The 19,657-nt window shown below is 47.2% G+C and overlaps 1 protein-coding gene across 1 annotated transcript in view; it reads right to left on the minus strand.

The window, feature by feature from the left end:
- Window positions 1-19,657, minus strand: part of DOCK2 (dedicator of cytokinesis 2) — a 2,133,690-nt gene that overhangs the window by 1,889,236 nt on the left and 224,797 nt on the right. The window contains exons 4-5 of the mRNA XM_069199340.1: window positions 11,861-11,916; window positions 3,804-3,900 (exon numbers count right to left, since the gene is read on the minus strand). Coding sequence (XP_069055441.1) covers window positions 3,804-3,900; window positions 11,861-11,916 — 153 coding nt within the window. The remainder of the gene's footprint in view (window positions 1-3,803; window positions 3,901-11,860; window positions 11,917-19,657) is intronic.

The following is a 19,657-nucleotide window of genomic DNA, read 5'->3' on the forward strand; positions in this document are numbered from 1 at the left end:
CGGTCTAGTGTAGTTCAGTGGTGTGGCTGAAGGTGACGTGGCTGCTGGCAGAGAAGACGGGTCGAGCGTGTGATGGCAGAGTGCGTGGGTGTTGTGACGAGTTGTTTGAAACCGAGGTTGGCAAGGTTGTCCAGCAGGGCGGTGGAGTTGCTGTCATTGGCGTTCTCAAGGTGAAAGTTCAGGTCTCCGAGGAGGATGTAGTCTGTAGAAGCAAGGGCGTGAGCGCTGATTACTTTGGCGATGGAGTCACCGAATTGCAGCCGGGGTCCAGGGGGTCTGTTGACGAGTGTTCCTCTGAGGGTGGTGTTGGCATTGATGTGAATCTGAAAGTGCAAGTGTTCAGCGGCGGCGCAGGTGTCTTCAGTGTTGGTCGAGATTCTAATGGTGTTCCTGTGTACAATGGCGATTCATCCTCCCGGTCTGGTGGTGCAGTCTCTGTTGGTGACGTTATAGCCATCCGGGATGGCTATGGTGATGTTGGGTTCTGAGGAGGGGTTCATCCAGGTCTCTCTTAGGAAGGCGACGTCCGGGGTGGATGAGATGAGTAGGTCCCAGAGTTCGATGGCGTGCTTGTGGACAGAGCGGGTGTTGAGGAGGATGCATCTGAGGTGGTTGTGTCCGGTTCTGGCAGGAGGAGCGGCGGCTCGGGGGCTATTGAAGCTGCATCTCTAGCAGGAAAAGGGTCCATGGGTGAGCTTCGGGGTGGCTTGGAAGCAGGTGGCTGATCGGCCAGCGTTGAGGGCGTTGAGGGCTTTGGCATTGTAGCAGCGCCATGCGGTGTAGGGATCGCGGTGGCCAAGGGGTCTGGCGCTGGGCATGGTCCAGGCATGGACGGGCGCAGACGGGCTTGCCTCCACCGCCATTAAGAAGGGGAGGTGGGAGGGAGGAGCAGCTGGGAGGCGGGAGTGGTGGGCGAATGGGGGTTTGAGGGGGACAGCACAAGCTGAGCAGGAGAGTAGAAAACGACTATAGAGAAGGGGAAAATGGCTAAAGAAAGGGAGAAAAAGGCTAAAGAAAAGGAGAAAGAGGCTGAGAAATGGAGACAAAAGGCAGTGAAAAAAAGGCAAAAATGAATACACAGTCACAACACAGACACACAATACTTACGGCTCCACTCGACACCAGGGATGAGGCGCAGGTGGGAGCCTGCGGGTGGAGGAGGGCCTCGAACTCGCAGTAGCAGCGAGGACGAGGTAAAGGGCACGGGCGCAGTCAGATGGAGCAGCGCCGTGTGGGGAGCCTCTCCTGACCAAAACAAGGTCAAGGGTCCCTCACTGCACCGCGCAGCGGCTGCCATTAAGAAGGGGAGGTGGGAGGGAGGAGCAGCTGGGAGGCGGAAGCGGTGGGTGAATGGGGTTCAAGGGGGACGGGCGCAGGGGAGGCAGCGGCGGGATAAGGGAAGTGGGAGAGGGCAAGCAGAGTGGGAAGGCTAAGGGAGTAGAAAACGCCTATAGAGAAGGAGAAAACGGCAGGGGACACAGTAGCGGGATTGGGGAAGGGGGAGAGCGCAAGCAGAGCAGGAAGGCTAAAAGAGTAGAAAACAGCTATAGAGAAGGAGAAAACGGCTAAAGAAAGGGAGAAAAGGCTAAAGAAAAGGAGAAAGAGGCTAAAGAAAAGAAGAAAGAGGCTATAAAATGGAGACAAAAGGCAGTGAAAAAAGGAAAAGACAGTCACAAGACAGACACACAATTCTTACAGCACCACTAGACACCAGGGATGAGGCGCAGGCAGGAGCCTGTGGGTGGAGGAGGGCCTCGAACTCGCAGCACCAGCGAGGGCAGGGTAAAGGGCACTGGCGCAGTCAGGTGGAGCTGCGCGGCATGGGGAGCTTCCTCTGATCAAAGCAAGGTCAAGGATCGATCACTTCACCGCGCGGGATCATCGTGACTTTAATTCAACACACACATCAACAACCTTTTCCATTTATCACAGTGCCAGCACTAAAGATTAATAAACCCGGTGGAGCATACAAAACCTAAAATCCAGGAGGTAAAGCAGTGATGAATGCTCAGAATGCAGGAGAAATGTTCTTCTGACTGGAATTCTAAACTCATTGGCCGTATTCACTGGGATTTGGCATAGGGCAGCGCAGCAAGTCACCTTGCTGTACTGCCATACCCCAAAGTAAAAGGGCAGGAATGCGCTGTATTTATGCAATATGGTGTATTACTGTCCTTTCCCCCTCACTGGCATTGTTTCGGCAGCCTAGCGCCATTGCAGGCAACCTTGCACCATGGTGCAAGGGTGCCTCCATTGTGTGCAAGATTTTTTTTGTCCAGGAAGGGCACCTTTCTGTTCAAAAACAATCCAGAAAGGCGTTTACCTCTTTCTGTGTGTGCTTCAGAATGCAGCATACATGGAAATGGGAAAAACAAGAATAAATACAAATATTTCTCCTCTTTATGCCTTACATCGTGAGGCCTACGATTTTAGCGCTTCCCCAGGTTTACATGATTTTGTAAATCTGGAGCAATGTCAAAAACCTTGGGTATGGCATGGGAAAACCCACCTTAACTCCCATGGAACGCCTCCTTGGTGCAGAGTAAGGCAATGCAGCGACTTGCACTGCCTTGCTTTACTTCATATCTATGAGGCAATTCAAAGCAGTGCAAAGTGGCTTTGCATGACCTCATAGATATGGGTGAGAGGTTTGTGCTGCTGCTGCATCACAAAAAATGATGCAATGACAGCACAAGCCTCCCAATAATATGCCCTACTGTTTTTTTTAAAATATGCATGGAGGGCTTTGTCTATGCTCTTCCCTTTCTGAAGGTGACATGGATGATGGAACCATGCTCGCCACCGGCTCACCACAGCTGCTCAGTGGGCTCCAATCACATTGGGAAATTACACATAGATGTGTGGAGTTGACCTCTTAGTACAGGGCTCCCCACAATGCGAGTGACAGGACACAGAATTAATACAAAAAGAACGGATGATGGATGGAATGCTATCAAACATTCACCCTCAGTCACAGATCTGGGCCTAAATCCATAGTGTTTTTGCCCACCATGCCACCCCAGTTTGGACCCAGTCCTATGCAAATCAGTCTTGACTATGCTCCCCATAGGAACAGTGCAGCCCGAATTGCCAGGCCAGGTCATCCCTAGACCTGGAAATAAGCATCATGGGTCCGGTTTCAGGGTATTACCCCTCGGCAGCCAGGCAAGCTTGAATCCAGTGGCACAGTGAGCCCGGGACCCCACGTCTGGGCATACCAGATGCACTTAGCGAGACAAATGCAAAAAGAACAAATGATGAATGGAATGCTGAACAATGTCAAATATGCATCCCAGTCAAAGACCTCTGCCCAAATCCATTGCTTCTTTGCCCACCATGCCACCCAGTTCTTTTTGCTTTTTGCTCTTGCCCGAAAACTTACCATTTTTGCACGCATGTGAGAAAAAAAATCTGCCACATGGTGATTGGCGGAACTTGACCAGAACCCCATGTCAACAGAGTAATACGGAGTACTTAAACTTCTGCCAATTCTGAAGATGAAATGGGATATTTTGCCCACCCCCAGTGATGTCAGAAGGGTGAGCTGTGGCTTTCACATTTCAATGCTACTCTTACTTTAAATGCTCAGACGCCACAAATTGTCTTGCTTTGTTCAATCCAGTATTTTGATTTAGCTAGTTGCTGCTTATACTAAAGATCTGAGCCATTGAATTACATCATTAATGAATGGTTAAGCAATAAGAACAACATTAGGTAAGAGGCGAAATTGCCCTGATATATTCAAATGTATATTGTTATGAAGTTCATTCTACTTTTAAATTTCGAAAATGTATATTACTTACCATGAAGAGCTGCTTCCAGATGCTTGCCCATTCCCGTAGGGTAGAGGTAACTTCCTGCACTAGAGGGATCTCAGTAGGCATGAGATTATCTGTTTTTCTGAAAAATAATGTATAAATACAGACAATAAGAATAAATATAAACTGTTAACCTAAATTAATTTTCTGGAAAAATGTCATTCAATCAGAACTCCAAGAAGGACATGAATGCATTGTAGCTGGCAAACCACATGGCAGGAACAACAGAGGGGAATATGTTGACTAAGGCAATGTAATCAAAACTGAACTGTCTGGCTCTAATCAAATGTAACCTTTTTCACTTTGTTTGCTAATTCCATACTCTAGTGCCTAGATGCATTAAGGAGCTGACTTACCATTTGACAGACAGTAATCTGTCCTTTAGGGTGGCAGAGATCATTGCTTTTACCATCATCAAATTTAGAGATAATAGCCAGTCCAGCGGTCATCGCTGTACATTGACAGTAACCGCATTGACAGTGGCTCCTTTTAATGTACAAAAAATTTGGGAGACAGCTGTCATTGATTCTGAAGACCATTCGCTAAACTTTTCAAAAGTTTATGTTTTTCTGAACCAAACTCCTAAAGTCAGTGTTGGTTAATCACCCATTCACACTGCTCGACTGAAAGGAAAAATATTACACTGTCCACTCTACATAGGGTGGGCAGTGTAATACTCTTCCTACAACAACCCTACTCTTTTGAGCTATTGGAGAAAGTATTCCATCAACGTAGTCAACACGGGCTTCATTGACAGTAAACTTAGGGTCTGCAATTACCAAATGAGGCAGGCAGACCAAAGGTTTGGCAGACAGGCTACTCAGACACGTTTGCGACAGAGTACCCTCTCCGCTCTAAATCTGGACTTAAGGGCAGCCACATGTGTGATACAAGCAAAAATAAATATATGTTAAAATATAAACATATGATACCATCTCTAAGTGTGCACTTTCCTGGTGTTGCAGTCTGGTAGGTTTGGGCTACAATGTGTGTGAGATCAAGCAGACTTTAATAGTCTGCTTGCTTAAGGAGAAAAGAGTGGTGGTGGTTATGTTTTAAGGGGAGAGCACCCTTCTTTCACCACTTCTTACACAATAATTGGGAGAGAGGTTCTAGATGGATACAGAACATTGAAATCTGTGCAGTAGGCATCTTGTTTTGGTGATAGGTGTTTCTATCTTACCTTACTTCTAGCTGGAATCAGGAACTAGAAAGAGGATCTCTTTTCAGGATTTAATTCACAAACCCACTGTGTTTGACCTGGCCCTTTTTGCGGGGTCACCCCACATATTTTCCTTCCTTTGAGTTCCTTTGCATGGCACCTGTGAGACTTTAGAAGCATGAAGGTGGATTTCAACAACTACAGTATGGAAAAGCTGAAGAAGTTATGCAGGGAAAGTGGGCTGAAGGCAGTCAAGTGCTCACCATACTTTGAGTACCAGATAGCTTAGAGTAGGTCTACATGCTGCAGGCTGCAGCACAGAAGCCGGATGATGAGGAGGATGGAATTGAAGAGACGGAAGAAGAGGAGGATAACTTTGTCCTAGTGCCAAAGGAGAGGAGAACTCCTTACCCTGGCCCCAGAATCAGAGGAGAGAAGGAGACCCATGGTAATGATGTCCCTGTTGGGTTCAGGGAAGGCAGCAGTGTGTCCTCCCTCAACCTGTCCTATGCACACCTGGAAAGCAAAAGGGCAGAAAGGAAATTTAAGCTGCAGCTGGCCCAGTTGAAATTAGATGCAGCTGTAAAAGGTCACTGGCAGAGAAAAAACTGGCTTTGGAAGCTTAAAAGATAGCACCTGACAGAGCTTCTCAGGAGAAGAAACTTGCTGACTCATGAGATGAGTAAGAAAAAGCTGGACTTGAAAGCCCAACAGCTTGCACAGTCCTGTAGCAATAGCTGCAGGGACAACTCAGTGAAGGGTGACCAGATTAAGTACCCACTCATGAAGAAAGCCCCTGTCAAGAAGTATGCTCCCACCCCTGAATGGTATAGGTTGAAGTATAGGGAAAGCCAGAAGCTGTCAAGCCAGTCCTAGGTGACTTTTACATATTCTTCCTAGAAGGCACCAGATGGGTAGATGAATGGCTGTAACATGAGTAGCTACCTAGAACTATACAATCTAATTTTGAGAGAGCACCTGCTCACTAATTGTTCTCCAGAGCTTTGCCAGCACCTGACAGACTCCAAGTTCACTGACCTCAGGCCAAAGCGGAGCTTTGGCTCAGCATCAGGGTCCAAAAGAAGGTACCTGGGAGTGACTCCAAGGAAGGTGGTTTAGTTTGATCCCAGCAGAGCAAGGGGAGGTTCAAGGTGACAAAAACAGGTCCCACGATAAAGTAGGAGAAAGGATTCCCATGTCCCATCTGAGAAAAAGAGGGAGATTCTGGGAGGAAGTGGCCCAAGGTGCCTCATTTCCTACCTTGGTGTTTTGATTGTTCCCTATTAGGAAACAAGAAAGGGGATTCTGTCCGTAGTAAAGAACCACCCACTGTTAGGAACTCTACAGGGGTAGGCAATGTGGACTTAGGGGAAAGGTAGTCCCCAGGAGCAGAGGGTAGAATATGCCCTAGTCTCCCTTAGTTGGGAGATAAACTCAGAGGGTAAACTTGTGATCTCTAAAGGATGGTGTTGTCACTTCCATCAGATCATAGTTAATGGGATACCTGTCACTGCTCTGAGAGATACTGTTGGCAGCCAGAACGTGGTAATGGAAAATACAGTTTGCCTAAAACAGTACTCACTAGGGCAAGTGTGTAGGGTTGCCCAGGACCAAGGACCAGACTCTGTCTGCCCTGTGGCTTTGGTGTCTCTAAATGGGGTGGGGAAGTTGCCCAGAGGAGGGTCATAGTCAGTCCCCAGATGCCCATTGACTGCATTCTGGGAAATGAGTTACCACCAGTGTTAGAAGAGTTAGGTTGGGCAGCTGTCCACTCACCCTAAGCTCAGATTTCCTGCGGTATTACTCCCTAACAGAGAGAATGGACCTCCAGAAGGAGGTGCAGTAGGTGGAGACAGTCCACAGTGCGAGGACCAGTGCATCAGGGGTTGCCGAAAGACTGACCCCAGTGAGGCCACTTCTGACCTGGATATGCTGTCTGTGTTGTCCCAGAGACAGAAGACAGAAGACCTCCAGCAGGCATACCACCAACAAAGTATGTCACATTTGAGGCTGGTGGTGATTCCCCCCAGGATTCCTGGCTCTCCAGGCACCTGTTCAATCACAGGGTACAGACCCTAGACTGAGAGACCAGTCTCAAGATACTACCCTTGAGCTGGTGGGAGTGAGAGTGAAAGTTGTGTGCCTAACTCCGGGGGCTGTTGCTCCTCACTATAAGGACCCTCAGAGGTCAGAGAAACCTCAGGAGCAAGTAGGGGAATACTTGCCAACCCCAAGACTGGATATGAGGCCTGCCCAAAGCCCCTGCTTGGAGCCTCCATCTGGCGGTGGATGGACATGGGCCACTGTTGGGTGTTGTCCTTAAAGAAAGAGATATTCCTGGGTTAGAGACAGAAGTCTGAGCCAAGGGGCAGAATGGTACACCTCATTGTGTTGTCCATGTTGGTGAGACTGTCTGGCTACAGGGATGCATCTATGAGCAAACTAAGGTTAGGAGTCTCAAAGATGGGATCCACGGATGAGTGGAAGGGTTTCCCATAGGCCAACCAAGTGGCTCAGGAGAGTGTTGACAGATGGATCCAAATAGGTTCAGAAAGGCATAGAAATGACAGATGCTACAACAGGAGAGGCCACTTGTCCCCATTCTATCACATGTGCGGGGAAGCCAATCAAGGTATTTATTAGTCTACTTTAGCTTTTGGCTGGGGGGGGTTCATGTTTGACCTGGCCCATTCTTTAGAGTAACTCCAGATTTTTGCCTTCCTTTACTGAACCCATTTTGTTGGATTTTAGGACTCTGTTCACTTTTTCCCTGCTAAGCAAAAAAAGTGGTAAAGTGCTTCTGCTCTCTCCCTAAAACACAGTAAAACTGGCTTACACCTGATTGGTAAAATTAATTTCCTTGTAAATCCACTGTATATGGCACTACATGGACCTAGGGCCCCACCTGTAAATTCAGTGCTACTAGTGAGTAACAGTACCACCCACTGAGCAACCCTTTTAAACCAAGTCTTGGTCCTGCCACTGCAGCCCGTAGTGCACATTTAAGCTCCCATTTTTGACTTGTCAAAATAAACCTTTTGCTAGGCTTAAGGCTTCCTTTTTATTACCTATAAGTCACGCCAAAAGGTAGGCACTAAATGCAAGCCCTAAAGGCTCCTAGGGCAAGATGCATGTCATCTAAAGAATAAGATAAGTTTTGCATATCCTGGTAGGGAAAAACTCTGAGTAATTTTTCACTGATGTAAGGCCTATCTCTCCCAAAGATTACACTAGGATGCTTATTAAGTGTTAACTTAAAATTGGGAATTGAGAAATTATGTTTACACTCAAATTAATTATAATTTAGAATTCTCTTTAAAGACAAAGTTGGATTTTAAGTTACTATTCTCAAAATGACACTTTTAGAAATTTGTCAATATCTTGCACAAACCAAGTGTGCCGTTCTGCCAGTGCCTTGGGTCACATGACTGTGTACAGCTCTTCTGTTGTAGGTTGTCTACGTCCTCCAGACATTGTGGTAAAGGAATCCTAGGTATGAGGGGAGTGGGTCTTCCTGACAGACTGGCTGGGAGGAGTGTGACCTGCCCTGATTACATTTCAAAAGGTCCCGCCTGCAGCACACACAAAGTAAACTAACACCGGGTCTGCCCTCGCGTTTGTCCCCCTAGACAATTTGCAGCCAGGACCAGGAGAAGATAAGAAATGACCAGAACCAGTTTGGGAGTAGGACAGACAATTCCCTTACAAAGAGGCTGGCACCAGGAAACATTTGGACCTTCAGAACCTCTCAGTAGAATACTACTACTACTATTGGGTCTATGGAAGATTTAGAAGAAGAACTGCCCTACTGTCTGAGGAAGAGGAACTGCTTTGTTGTCTGAAGAATTATTGGACCTGCTTGTCTTAAAACCAGCCTACCCAAAGTGACTCCAAGTGACTGACCTCCTGTTTGAGGTACAGGGACACAACACGCTTCCAGAGGCTTCCCTACAACTGCCTAGCTAACCAGCACCAACTTGACTTTCCTGAGTCTTGCTGCTGACCTCTGCTGACGTGAGTCCCGATCCCTTTGAGGTGCTGCCCCAAAGGTCCTGGACCATTGGCTGGCATCAGTGAGAGCTCCTGATGAAAAGATGAAGATACGATTGCAAAGTGATCTGTTTGTGCCGCAAATGGACCATCAGCGAGGACCGGCAATGGAAGACCTGCACTTTACACTAGCAGCGACCATCCTCAACAATCATCTGACATTAACCTCCAGCGATATCCAGCTCTCCGCTTTCAACAACGATTGCTGTGAACCTCAACCTGCTCCTTGTGCCAACAACCTCCTCCTCTCAGCCCCCACCAACACAAACAGCAGTCTTCATGACTTTGAGAAGGTAACCCTTCAAGCAGGACTATCCTGGTCTGTATATCTAACCCGCACTCCATTGCGGTGAACCTGAACTTGTGACATTTCTCCAGTCCAGCATGACTAGATAACCGTGAGTGGTGCTTTGTGCTTCTTGAAGCTATTTTCACCAAAAATGTTTACAATTCATATCTCCGGTTCTACTGATTGGATTCTGATCATTTTGGTGCCATTTTATATACTACGGATTACTCTGTTTTACTAAGTCTGTTTTGGATTTCTCTAGTGTTCTGTTTTCACTTTATACACTTTGTGTGCTACATACATACTTTACAAATTCCCTCTACATACTTAGAAATTAGGGTCTAGTGTATTAGGGCTAGAGAGTTTTGAGTTTGGCAAGGGGTCCGTTACTGCTTTCTGGGCATTTAGGGGTGAAGTTGAGGAAGCGTCTTTGAATTGCCTTCAAAGAAATAGGAAGACAATTGATTGAATTTTAACAAAAATAAGCAAATGCTAGAAGCTGTTTAATGAAGATAAGGGATAGGGTGGGATACAGGAGAGCATATCATGCAAAGCCTACTCCTATATATTCTTAAAACATCTCCACACCATTACAAATGGATCGCAAAAAATTACTATAGGCTCTTAGCAGGTTTTCCTGAAGAGATTTGTGAATAGAAGAATTAAAATGCTAAACAAATTAGAGGTAAGGCGCTCTTTAAGTATAAATGCCTCTCACAAAGCAGACCAAAATAGAATTTGGGAACAACAAATATAGCCTGACTGGAGGAAGGTGTGATTTTCCTAACAGTGCTGTTGGGGTTGGTGAAGGGAGAAAGGTATTTACAGGTTAATTCCAGCATAATTTGCTGTTCTGTCTGATCCTCAAACTCCACCAGAGGTCATTCGCCATTTTTATAAGCAATGGAGAAGTGCACACAGCACTCTGAACACATTTCTGCTGTGCTAGGCAAAAACAGATTTTAGCACTTCAACAGCATGCCCATCCGCACACATTGTACTGAGTGTTTCTAAATATAAATCAACTCCAAACCTAGTAGACATGTTGATCATTTTCTCATGGCGGATAAAAGAGGACCTTGCATCCAGTTGAACTTGTGTTCAGCGAAGATAAAAAGCTTCTGGCAAAGGGTCATCAACAGATTACACAGCACTCCATCAGAGACGGCGGAAAGCACAAATGAGAGTGCAAAACAAGCAAACTGACACATCTGTAGCCACTAGACATCGGTGAAATTTAAAGTATGCTTGCACAATTCAAGTTATTTTCAGAATTTATGCTATGCTTTTTATGTGGAATTCTAGAAATTACGCCATTAAACCACTTGGCATAATTATGCAGCATTCGTAGTAAAACTTTAGTGAAACTTGCATTTGCTGTAAAAAAAATATATATGTAGCAAACCCCCGGAAACAGAATGTGAGTGATTTCTTCGCCGTGCTTTTATTTACATGTATGATCCGCTAAAACATAGCATGAAATGATAGATGTCCGTTTTGCACAGTTGAGTTTAATTTAGTGCAATTGTGCTCTACTTTCCTGTACTTACGTACAAACAAATGATGTGAATTTTTCTTATTCCATGCAGTCACCTCCACCACTACCTCCCTGGCAATTGTTTTTACTTCATCTGTGCTGTTCAAGGATGAGCAGGTGTGCATCTGAGCACCCCCACTCCAACCTATACCACTAAGCTTTCATAGTTCTGTAGCATGCAAATAAAGCAGTAGGGATCCAAAAGGAAAGCCTCTCCATAAATACAAGCATAACTCATTATGGCTGCTTACAGTGCTACAACTTTGTTAAATATGGCTCCCACTGAGAACCCCTTGCATGAGCACTAGGTTCGAATTCTGAGCTATCTTAAATAACAGGGATGTTTTTTACCTTGGAGTACTGAATGCCATTTTAGACACTTTGAGCTTTGCTCTCATTATCTAATTGATCCCTCAGAGCATCTGACACACAGTGCCACCGGAAAGTACAACGAATCCTTTCCCCCCCTCCCTTCTACTGTAAAAAATCCTGAATGAATCCCGTTAAATCTGCTCCAGAAGTCTTCATCATTCCCCTGATTGTGTTCAATAGTTAGATTTGTGTTCTATAAACTACTCATAAAGGCATTTATGCGTACACACAAGTGGCTCACTGTGCTGCAAGAGTGATTGTTTTATCAGTGCGAAGCAAATCGCAGTGTATTCGTACTTAATCCATCCTTACTACTTGTTACAAGATTTTGTGTGGTAAATAGAGGATATGTAGATCAAGAATCTGCTGTTGGCATATATACGATCATCACTTATGAACTGAACCGTATATATGACGATTGAAAGAATACCACAATAGGCAATAATCTTTTGAGAGAAAACAAAACTGTTATTCAATGTGTGTTCTTAATCAGTCTCAAAGGTACTTGATGCTCAAGCATATTTTTCTTTCCATATGATATGCTGAAAAGTGTACTGGACTGCAACATATCTTAAAAAGCAAGAAACATTTCTAAGTAGCAATACTGTGTAGTAACTGAAAACAAGGGGTACCTTTTCTTTTCAATTGTAACTTCTTTGATGTGGACAAACGATTTGGGGAAAATTCCCTGTTGGAAATAAAAATAACATTGACAATAAAATAAAAAATGTAAATCAGTGCATCATCGTATGAATCTAATTATATACCGGTCACCAACTTGTGTTAGTGCCTATACAATAAACTAGAGTTCTCTAACTAAAGGGCATTTATTTTACATTGCCTAAAGGCGAGCATTTACATTTCTATAAAAAAAATAGGATAAATTCTGCTTTTTAGCACAGCTACATCACTCGTTACTCTTCCAGCACGCAGCTGTGCACATTCCTAATAACGTTCTACTTAACTGTGTGTTCGGCAGGAGGCACCGCTCTGTCGCAGAATGGCGCCTTGTGAAAAATAAGCAATGCAAGAACTGTAAAACCACAAGTGGGCAACTTAGTATTCATAGTAAGCAAATGCAAAATTAACTTTAAATCGTTTTCATTGCTTCAGAATTAAGTTCATTACATTGCATAAGTAAACTGTAAACGTGTGCAACACCAAAGAGTGCAATACCATGTGCTTGATGAGACACATAGGGTCGGATTTAGAACTCGACGACGGGTTATTCCATCACAATGGTGACGGATATCAAATTCCGTCCGCAAAAAAATCTAAATCCCATTGGACATAATGGGATTTAGATTTTGGAGGATGGGATATCCGTCATCTTTGTGACGCAGTAACCCATCCGTCAAGTTCTACATCAGTCCCATAGCTTGGATAAGGCAGAAAATCTGTTGAAATTCAGCTTCCTGGATATGAAAGCTACATTTTTCTAATGTAATAATAATACATTGTTGAACACGAAAAATACATTAAATGAGTCGATTGTATGAAATAGTGGGTGTTGGACTTTTGCTTATGCAGGGTCATCCCCAGTCTTTTTGCCTCCTGCCTCCTATTTTTTTCTGACCTGTCGCTGTTGGCTTTTGAACTCTGAGCACTTTCCCACTGCTAACCAGTGCTAAAGTGCATATGCTCTCTGTGTGAAATTGTATGTGATTGGTTTATCCATGATTGGCATATTTGATTTACTAGTAAGCCCCTAGTAAGGTGCACTAGAGGTGCCAGGGCCTGTAAATCAAATGCTACTAGTGGGCCTGCAGCACTGGTTGTGCCACCCACATAAGTAGCTCTGTAATCATGTCTCAGACCTGCCACTGCAGTGTCTGTGTGTGTATTGTTACACTGTAAATTCGACTTGGCAAGTGTACCCACTTGCCAGGCCTAAACCTTCCCTTTTCTTACATGTAAGGCACCCCTAAGGTAGGCCCTAGGTAGCCCCAAGGGCAGGGTGCAGTGTATGGATAAGGTAGGACATATAGTAATGTGGTTTATATGTCCTGACAGTGAAATACTGCTAAATTCGTTTTTCACTGTTGCAAGGACTGTCTCTCTCATAGGATAATATGGGGGCTACCTTTAAATATGATTAAAGCGTAGATTCCCCTAGAGAGTAGATGGACATGTGGAGTTTGGGGTCCCTGAACTCACAATTTAAAAATACATCTTTTAGTAAAGTTGATTTTAAGATTGTGCGTTTGAAAATGCCACTTTTAGAAAGTGAGCATTTTCTTGCTTAAACCATTCTGTGACTCTGCCTTGTTTGTGGATTCCCTGTCTGGGTCAGTTTGACAGTTGGGTTGTTTTTCACCTCACACCAGACAGTGACACAAAGGGAGCTGGGGTGTAACCTGCATTTCCTGAGTAGCCATCTCTGCTAGGAGGGAGGGGTGGAGTGGTCACTCTCATCTGAAAGGACTGTGCCTGCCTCTAACAATGCCGGCTCCAACCCCCTGGTGTGTGTCTGAGGCCTTGCCTGGGCAAGGCAGGATTTCACAAGTAGGTGTGAGTCCCCTTTGAAGAAAGGTGACTTCAAAGACTAAAATGGGTATAAGAAGGGCACCCAAATCTACAGACTTTAGAAACACTTCTGGAATCAAGAGGAACCTCTGCCTGGAGAAGAGCTGTTAGCTGAGGAGGAAGTGCTGCCCTGCCTGTGACTGTGCTTTGTGGAGCTTTCCTGCAGTGCTGCTTCTGCCAGAGTAAGAGGGCAAAGACTGGACTTTGTGTGCCTTCCATCTTGAGAAGAAATCTCCAAGCGCTTGATCTAGAGCTTGCCTCCTGTCGTTTGAAGTCTCAGGGACAGCAAAGACTTCTCTCTGCCAGCACCTGGAGCCTCTGGAGAGACTCCTACTCTGCCCTGTGGTGCCCATCCAGTTCCTGGGACCCTGAAAGGAGAAGCTGGCAGCCTAAAGACAAGAAAATCCACGCACAGAGCGCCTTGCGGGGAAAAGATCGACGCGAATCCGATCTGCGGCTGAAAAACGACGCGCCGCCCGCTCCGCAGCTGATAAACGACGCTCGCAGGAAACGCGACCGAAGAATCGACGCACGGAGCAGGAGAAACGACGCGCAGCATCGCTGACGGAGGCTGGGAGATCGCAACCTGCGCGTCTGGACCTTCGACTCATTGTGCGGCTGGATTTTTGACTCGAGTACCGCCGTGCGGAGTTATTTTCGACGCACGCCCGCCCGTGCGGGGTTATTTTTGACGCACACCAGGTACATTTTCACTCTAGCAGCGCTAGTGTGTTTTTAAAACTACTTAAAGACTCTTTTTGATTTTTAATTAATAACTTGACTTGTGTATGGTGGATTTTTGTCGTTTTGGTCTTGTTTTGTTTAGATAAATATTTCCTATTTTTCTAAACCTGTGTTGTGTAATTTTGTAGTGTTTTCATTAAGTTACTGTGTGTGTTGGTACAAATACTTTACGCCTAGCACTCTGAGGTTAAGCCTACTGCTCTGCCAAGCTACCAAGGGGGTAAGCAGGGGTTAGCTGAGGGTGATTCTCTTTTACCCTGACTAGAGTGAGGGTCTTTGCTTGAACAGGGGGTAACCTGACTGTCAACCAAGGACCCCATTTCTAACATTGGTGATCAGCGGTCGGGATTTGGACTTGTATTTGTGCCTGACATACAGTGATTGAGTGTACACTACTGTTTTGATCTCAGACCACTACGTGACCACATACTACTTGTTTGGTGATCTTTTGCTTTTTCTCTTAAGGACTCCTTTTTGTTCTACTTCCATGATTTTGCTGATCCCTTGACTGATTCTTTTTACTTCATTGGGAACTTATTTTCTGCCTTTGGAACTTTGCACTTGTGACCATCATGTCTCAATCTGGAGATGCAACAGCTGGAGCTGTGTTTGAAATGGAGAAACTGAAGGAGTACTCAGTTGCTCAATTGAAACAGTTCCTTAAAGATCTTGACTGTCCCACTAAGAGCTCCACCAGGGAGGGGGAGCTGCAAAAGGCACAGAGGGCCGGGGTGACAATCAAGAAGGCTGGAGGGCACACAGAGGAGGAGAATGTGGGTGGGGAAGTGCAGAGGATACACAGTGGTGTAGTGGAGGTACCTGTTACGCCTGGGGGGAGGGTCCCCAGGAGGGGTAGCAGGGTGTCGTCTAAGGGTCTGACTCCTAAAGATGTGCAGGACAGACAGGCAGAAAGGGTTCGCCGGTTGGAGGCAGAAAAGTTGAGGATGCAAAGGGAGTATGACAAGTGGGAAAGGGACTTCAAGATACAAAAGATGATTTATGCTTACAAGCTTAAATTGAAACCGCTGGAAGTCATGAGGGCTGAATCCAGCTGGAATGGTGGCAGCAACAATTTTATATCTAGTGCTGCTGAAGAAATGCACATGCCCAGAGATGTGGTGCCCTACTTGAAGGAGGGAGTTAACACACACCAGGAGGTTCAGGGGTATGAGGTAGCTCCAGTGATGCACAGGGTCCCTGAGGTGGATTGGGGAACTGGCATGGGGAATCATATTCCTACTGGTGGGAAGGACACTCTACTGACTCTAGGTGAGAGTGACAGGGAGAGGGGTTCCCCCCAGGTAGAAGTCCTGGTTATGGAGTGTGAAGACATCCCAGAAGAGTGTGGGTTGAGTGTCAGGGACAGTCAGGTACTGTCTCACCAGTCTCAGGAGGGTGATGTGGGGTGCTTTTTCAAAGCAGAGTCACTGGATGGTTGGGTGAAGGGTACTTTGGTTAATTCATGTGAGGGGCTGAGTGATGTAATTGCTGGAGAGCATATGTCTAGTCCTTATTTTCCAGAGCTATGCCAACACCAGGTGGAGTGTGAGTTCTCTGACCCCAGGGAGCTTACAATGGAGGCAGACCTCTTGGTGAGTACCAGAGAGTCTGAAGAGGCATTTGGGGGTGCTCCTGAGAGGAGTGGTCTAGGTAGTTCCCAACCAGGTGAGGTAGGGAAGGATTGTAGTGTCCCAGGTAGGTCCCAGTGTAGTGGGATGGGTGAGGGACCCCATGTCCAGTCTCAGAGGAGAGGGAATGGGGATGGGTTGAGGCCCAAGGTGCCCGAGATCCGGTCCCAGGTCCTGGAGGGTTCCATGAGGGAACACCAGGAGGGGAGCCTAGCCTGTACCATAGGGCCATCTGTTGAGGGAGACCACACAGTGTCAGGAGAACTTGGGGGGGCGGCTGTAGCCAGCGTCCCACCAATTCTGGTGTCTGGCAGTACCACTCCTAGTGAGGGGGTGCAGAAGTCCAGACAGAGGGTTGAGAGGGGGTTGCGGACCCCAGTGGAGAACCTGGAGGGTCAGGGGTCAGCTCTGAGAGCAGAGCCCCCCAGGAATGACCTTGGTAAGACCATTTCTGGGTTGGGGGGAATCCAGACTCTGTCAGATGGGCAGAGGTCAGGAGACCTGCGCCAGACAGACTCTTGTGTGGCCCTTGGGGACAGTGTGTCCCTTGAGGGGGGTAAGTGTGCCCCCCTGGAAGTCCTGGTGTGCCAGGCAGTGGTTCAACTGCAGGGTGGTGACTCTGGGTTGAATGATCAGGTTCAGGGGGTAAACTCTGACCTGATGGGGGGTAAGTGTGCTCCCAAGGAAGTCCTGGTGCGCCAGGCAGTGGTTCAACCGCAGGGTGGTGACCCTGGGTTGGATGACCAGGTTCAGAGGGTAAACTCTGACCTGGTGGGGGGTAGGTATGCCCCCCAGGAAGTCCTGTGTTGCCAGGCAGTGGTCCAGTCTGTGGGTACAGACCCTGGACTGGAGGATCAGGTGCAGGGGGTAAACCCTGACCTGAAGGGATGGGCGGTTTGCCCAATCACCCCCCCTGGTGTGATTTCAAGGGGTACTCTCCCTGAGGGGGGGGGTGCAGAACCCTGAGAGTAGGGACAGGGGAGAAAGAGCCTCACCCCTGGCCCTGGTCCAACCTGAAGGTACAGACCCCAGGTTGGCGGACCAGTTGCAGGTTAACAGCCCTGCACTGGTGGAAGAATTGTGCAGGACTGCTTCTACAAGCACCCTGACAGTTTTTGACTCTGGGGGTGCCGCTTCGGCAGGGAGGGTACAGAGCCCCAGAGGGGAGGACCAGGGTCAGGTTGTCATCCCTGACCTGGTGGAAGAGAGAGTGGTCAAAGGGTGCCAGGCACCTGGGGCTACCGCCCCCCACTCTCCGCAGTCACAGTGGTTGGAGAGGCCTGAGGTCGGGCTCTCATCCCTGACAGTTGTCCGGGGCCACCGTGGCTTGCTGTCCTGGTGGACAGAGTTGCCCCTGGGGGGGGGGGACGAGAGTCACACCCCGGGGTGGAGTGGGAAACACCACTGTGTTGGCCCTGGTGGTACTATCTGCCCATTGCAATTCATCTGTGAGCAAAGTAAAGTTAGGTGCTGCACAGATGGTGTCTGTAGATGTGGAGAAGGGTTCCCCCTGGGTTAGCTTAGTGGGCCCTGAGAGTATGGACAGAGGGATCCAACTGGAGTCAGGAAGGCGTAGAACTGGAGCATGCCCCTGCTGTTGTGGGCCTGGGTCCTTGTTCTATCGCCCCAATCAGGGAAGTACATCAAGGTATTGATTGTTCTCCCCTGGCTTTAGGCTGGTAGGGGGTCGTGTTGGACTTTTGCTTATGCAGGGTCATCCCCAGTCTTTTTGCCTCCTGCCTCCTATTTTTTTCTGACCTGTCGCTGTTGGCTTTTGAACTCTGAGCACTTTCCCACTGCTAACCAGTGCTAAAGTGCATATGCTCTCTGTGTGAAATTGTATGTGATTGGTTTATCCATGATTGGCATATTTGATTTACTAGTAAGTCCCTAGTAAGGTGCACTAGAGGTGCCAGGGCCTGTAAATCAAATGCTACTAGTGGGCCTGCAGCACTGGTTGTGCCACCCACATAAGTAGCTCTGTAATCATGTCTCAGACCTGCCACTGCAGTGTCTGTGTGTGTATTTTTACACTGTAAATTCGACTTGGCAAGTGTACCCACTTGCCAGGCCTAAACCTTCCCTTTTCTTACATGTAAGGCACCCCTAAGGTAGGCCCTAGGTAGCCCCAAGGGCAGGGTGCAGTGTATGGATAAGGTAGGACATATAGTAATGTGGTTTATATGTCCTGACAGTGAAATACTGCTAAATTCGTTTTTCACTGTTGCAAGGACTGTCTCTCTCATAGGATAATATGGGGGCTACCTTTAAATATGATTAAAGCGTAGATTCCCCTAGAGAGTAGATGGACATGTGGAGTTTGGGGTCCCTGAACTCACAATTTAAAAATACATCTTTTAGTAAAGTTGATTTTAAGATTGTGCGTTTGAAAATGCCACTTTTAGAAAGTGAGCATTTTCTTGCTTAAACCATTCTGTGACTCTGCCTTGTTTGTGGATTCCCTGTCTGGGTCAGTTTGACAGTTGGGTTGTTTTTCACCTCACACCAGACAGTGACACAAAGGGAGCTGGGGTGTAACCTGCATTTCCTGATTAGCCATCTCTGCTAGGAGGGAGGGGTGGAGTGGTCACTCTCATCTGAAAGGACTGTGCCTGCCTCTAACAATGCCGGCTCCAACCCCCTGGTGTGTGTCTGAGGCCTTGCCTGGGCAAGGCAGGATTTCACAAGTAGGTGTGAGTCCCCTTTGAAGAAAGGTGACTTCAAAGACTAAAATGGGTATAAGAAGGGCACCCAAATCTACAGACTTTAGAAACACTTCTGGAATCAAGAGGAACCTCTGCCTGGAGAAGAGCTGTTAGCTGAGGAGGAAGTGCTGCCCTGCCTGTGACTGTGCTTTGTGGAGCTTTCCTGCAGTGCTGCTTCTGCCAGAGTAAGAGGGCAAAGACTGGACTTTGTGTGCCTTCCATCTTGAGAAGAAATCTCCAAGGGCTTGATCTAGAGCTTGCCTCCTGTTGTTTGAAGTCTCAGGGACAGCAAAGACTTCTCTCTGCCAGCACCTGGAGCCTCTGGAGAGACTCCTACTCTGCCCTGTGGTGCCCATCCAGTTCCTGGGACCCTGAAGGAGAAGCTGGCAGCCTAAAGACAAGAAAATCCACGCACAGAGCGCCTTGCGGGGAAAAGATCGACGAGAATCCGATCTGCGGCTGAAAAACGACGCGCCGCCCGCTCCGCAGCTGAGAAACGACGCTCGCAGGAAACGCGACCGAAGAATCGACGCACGGAGCAGGAGAAACGACGCGCAGCATCGCTGACGGAGGCTGGGAGATCGCAACCTGCGCGGCTGGACCTTCGACTCATTGTGCGGCTGGATTTTTGACTCGAGTACCGCCATGCGGAGTTATTTTCGACGCACGCCCGCCCGTGCGGGGTTATTTTTGACGCACACCAGGTACATTTTCACTCTAGCAGCGCTAGTGTGTTTTTAAAACTACTTAAAGACTCTTTTTGATTTTTAATTAATAACTTGACTTGTGTATGGTGGATTTTTGTCGTTTTGGTCTTGTTTTGTTT

The sequence above is a fragment of the Pleurodeles waltl genome, chromosome 7 (assembly GCF_031143425.1).
Source record: "Pleurodeles waltl isolate 20211129_DDA chromosome 7, aPleWal1.hap1.20221129, whole genome shotgun sequence".
Lineage (NCBI taxonomy): Eukaryota > Metazoa > Chordata > Amphibia > Caudata > Salamandridae > Pleurodeles > Pleurodeles waltl.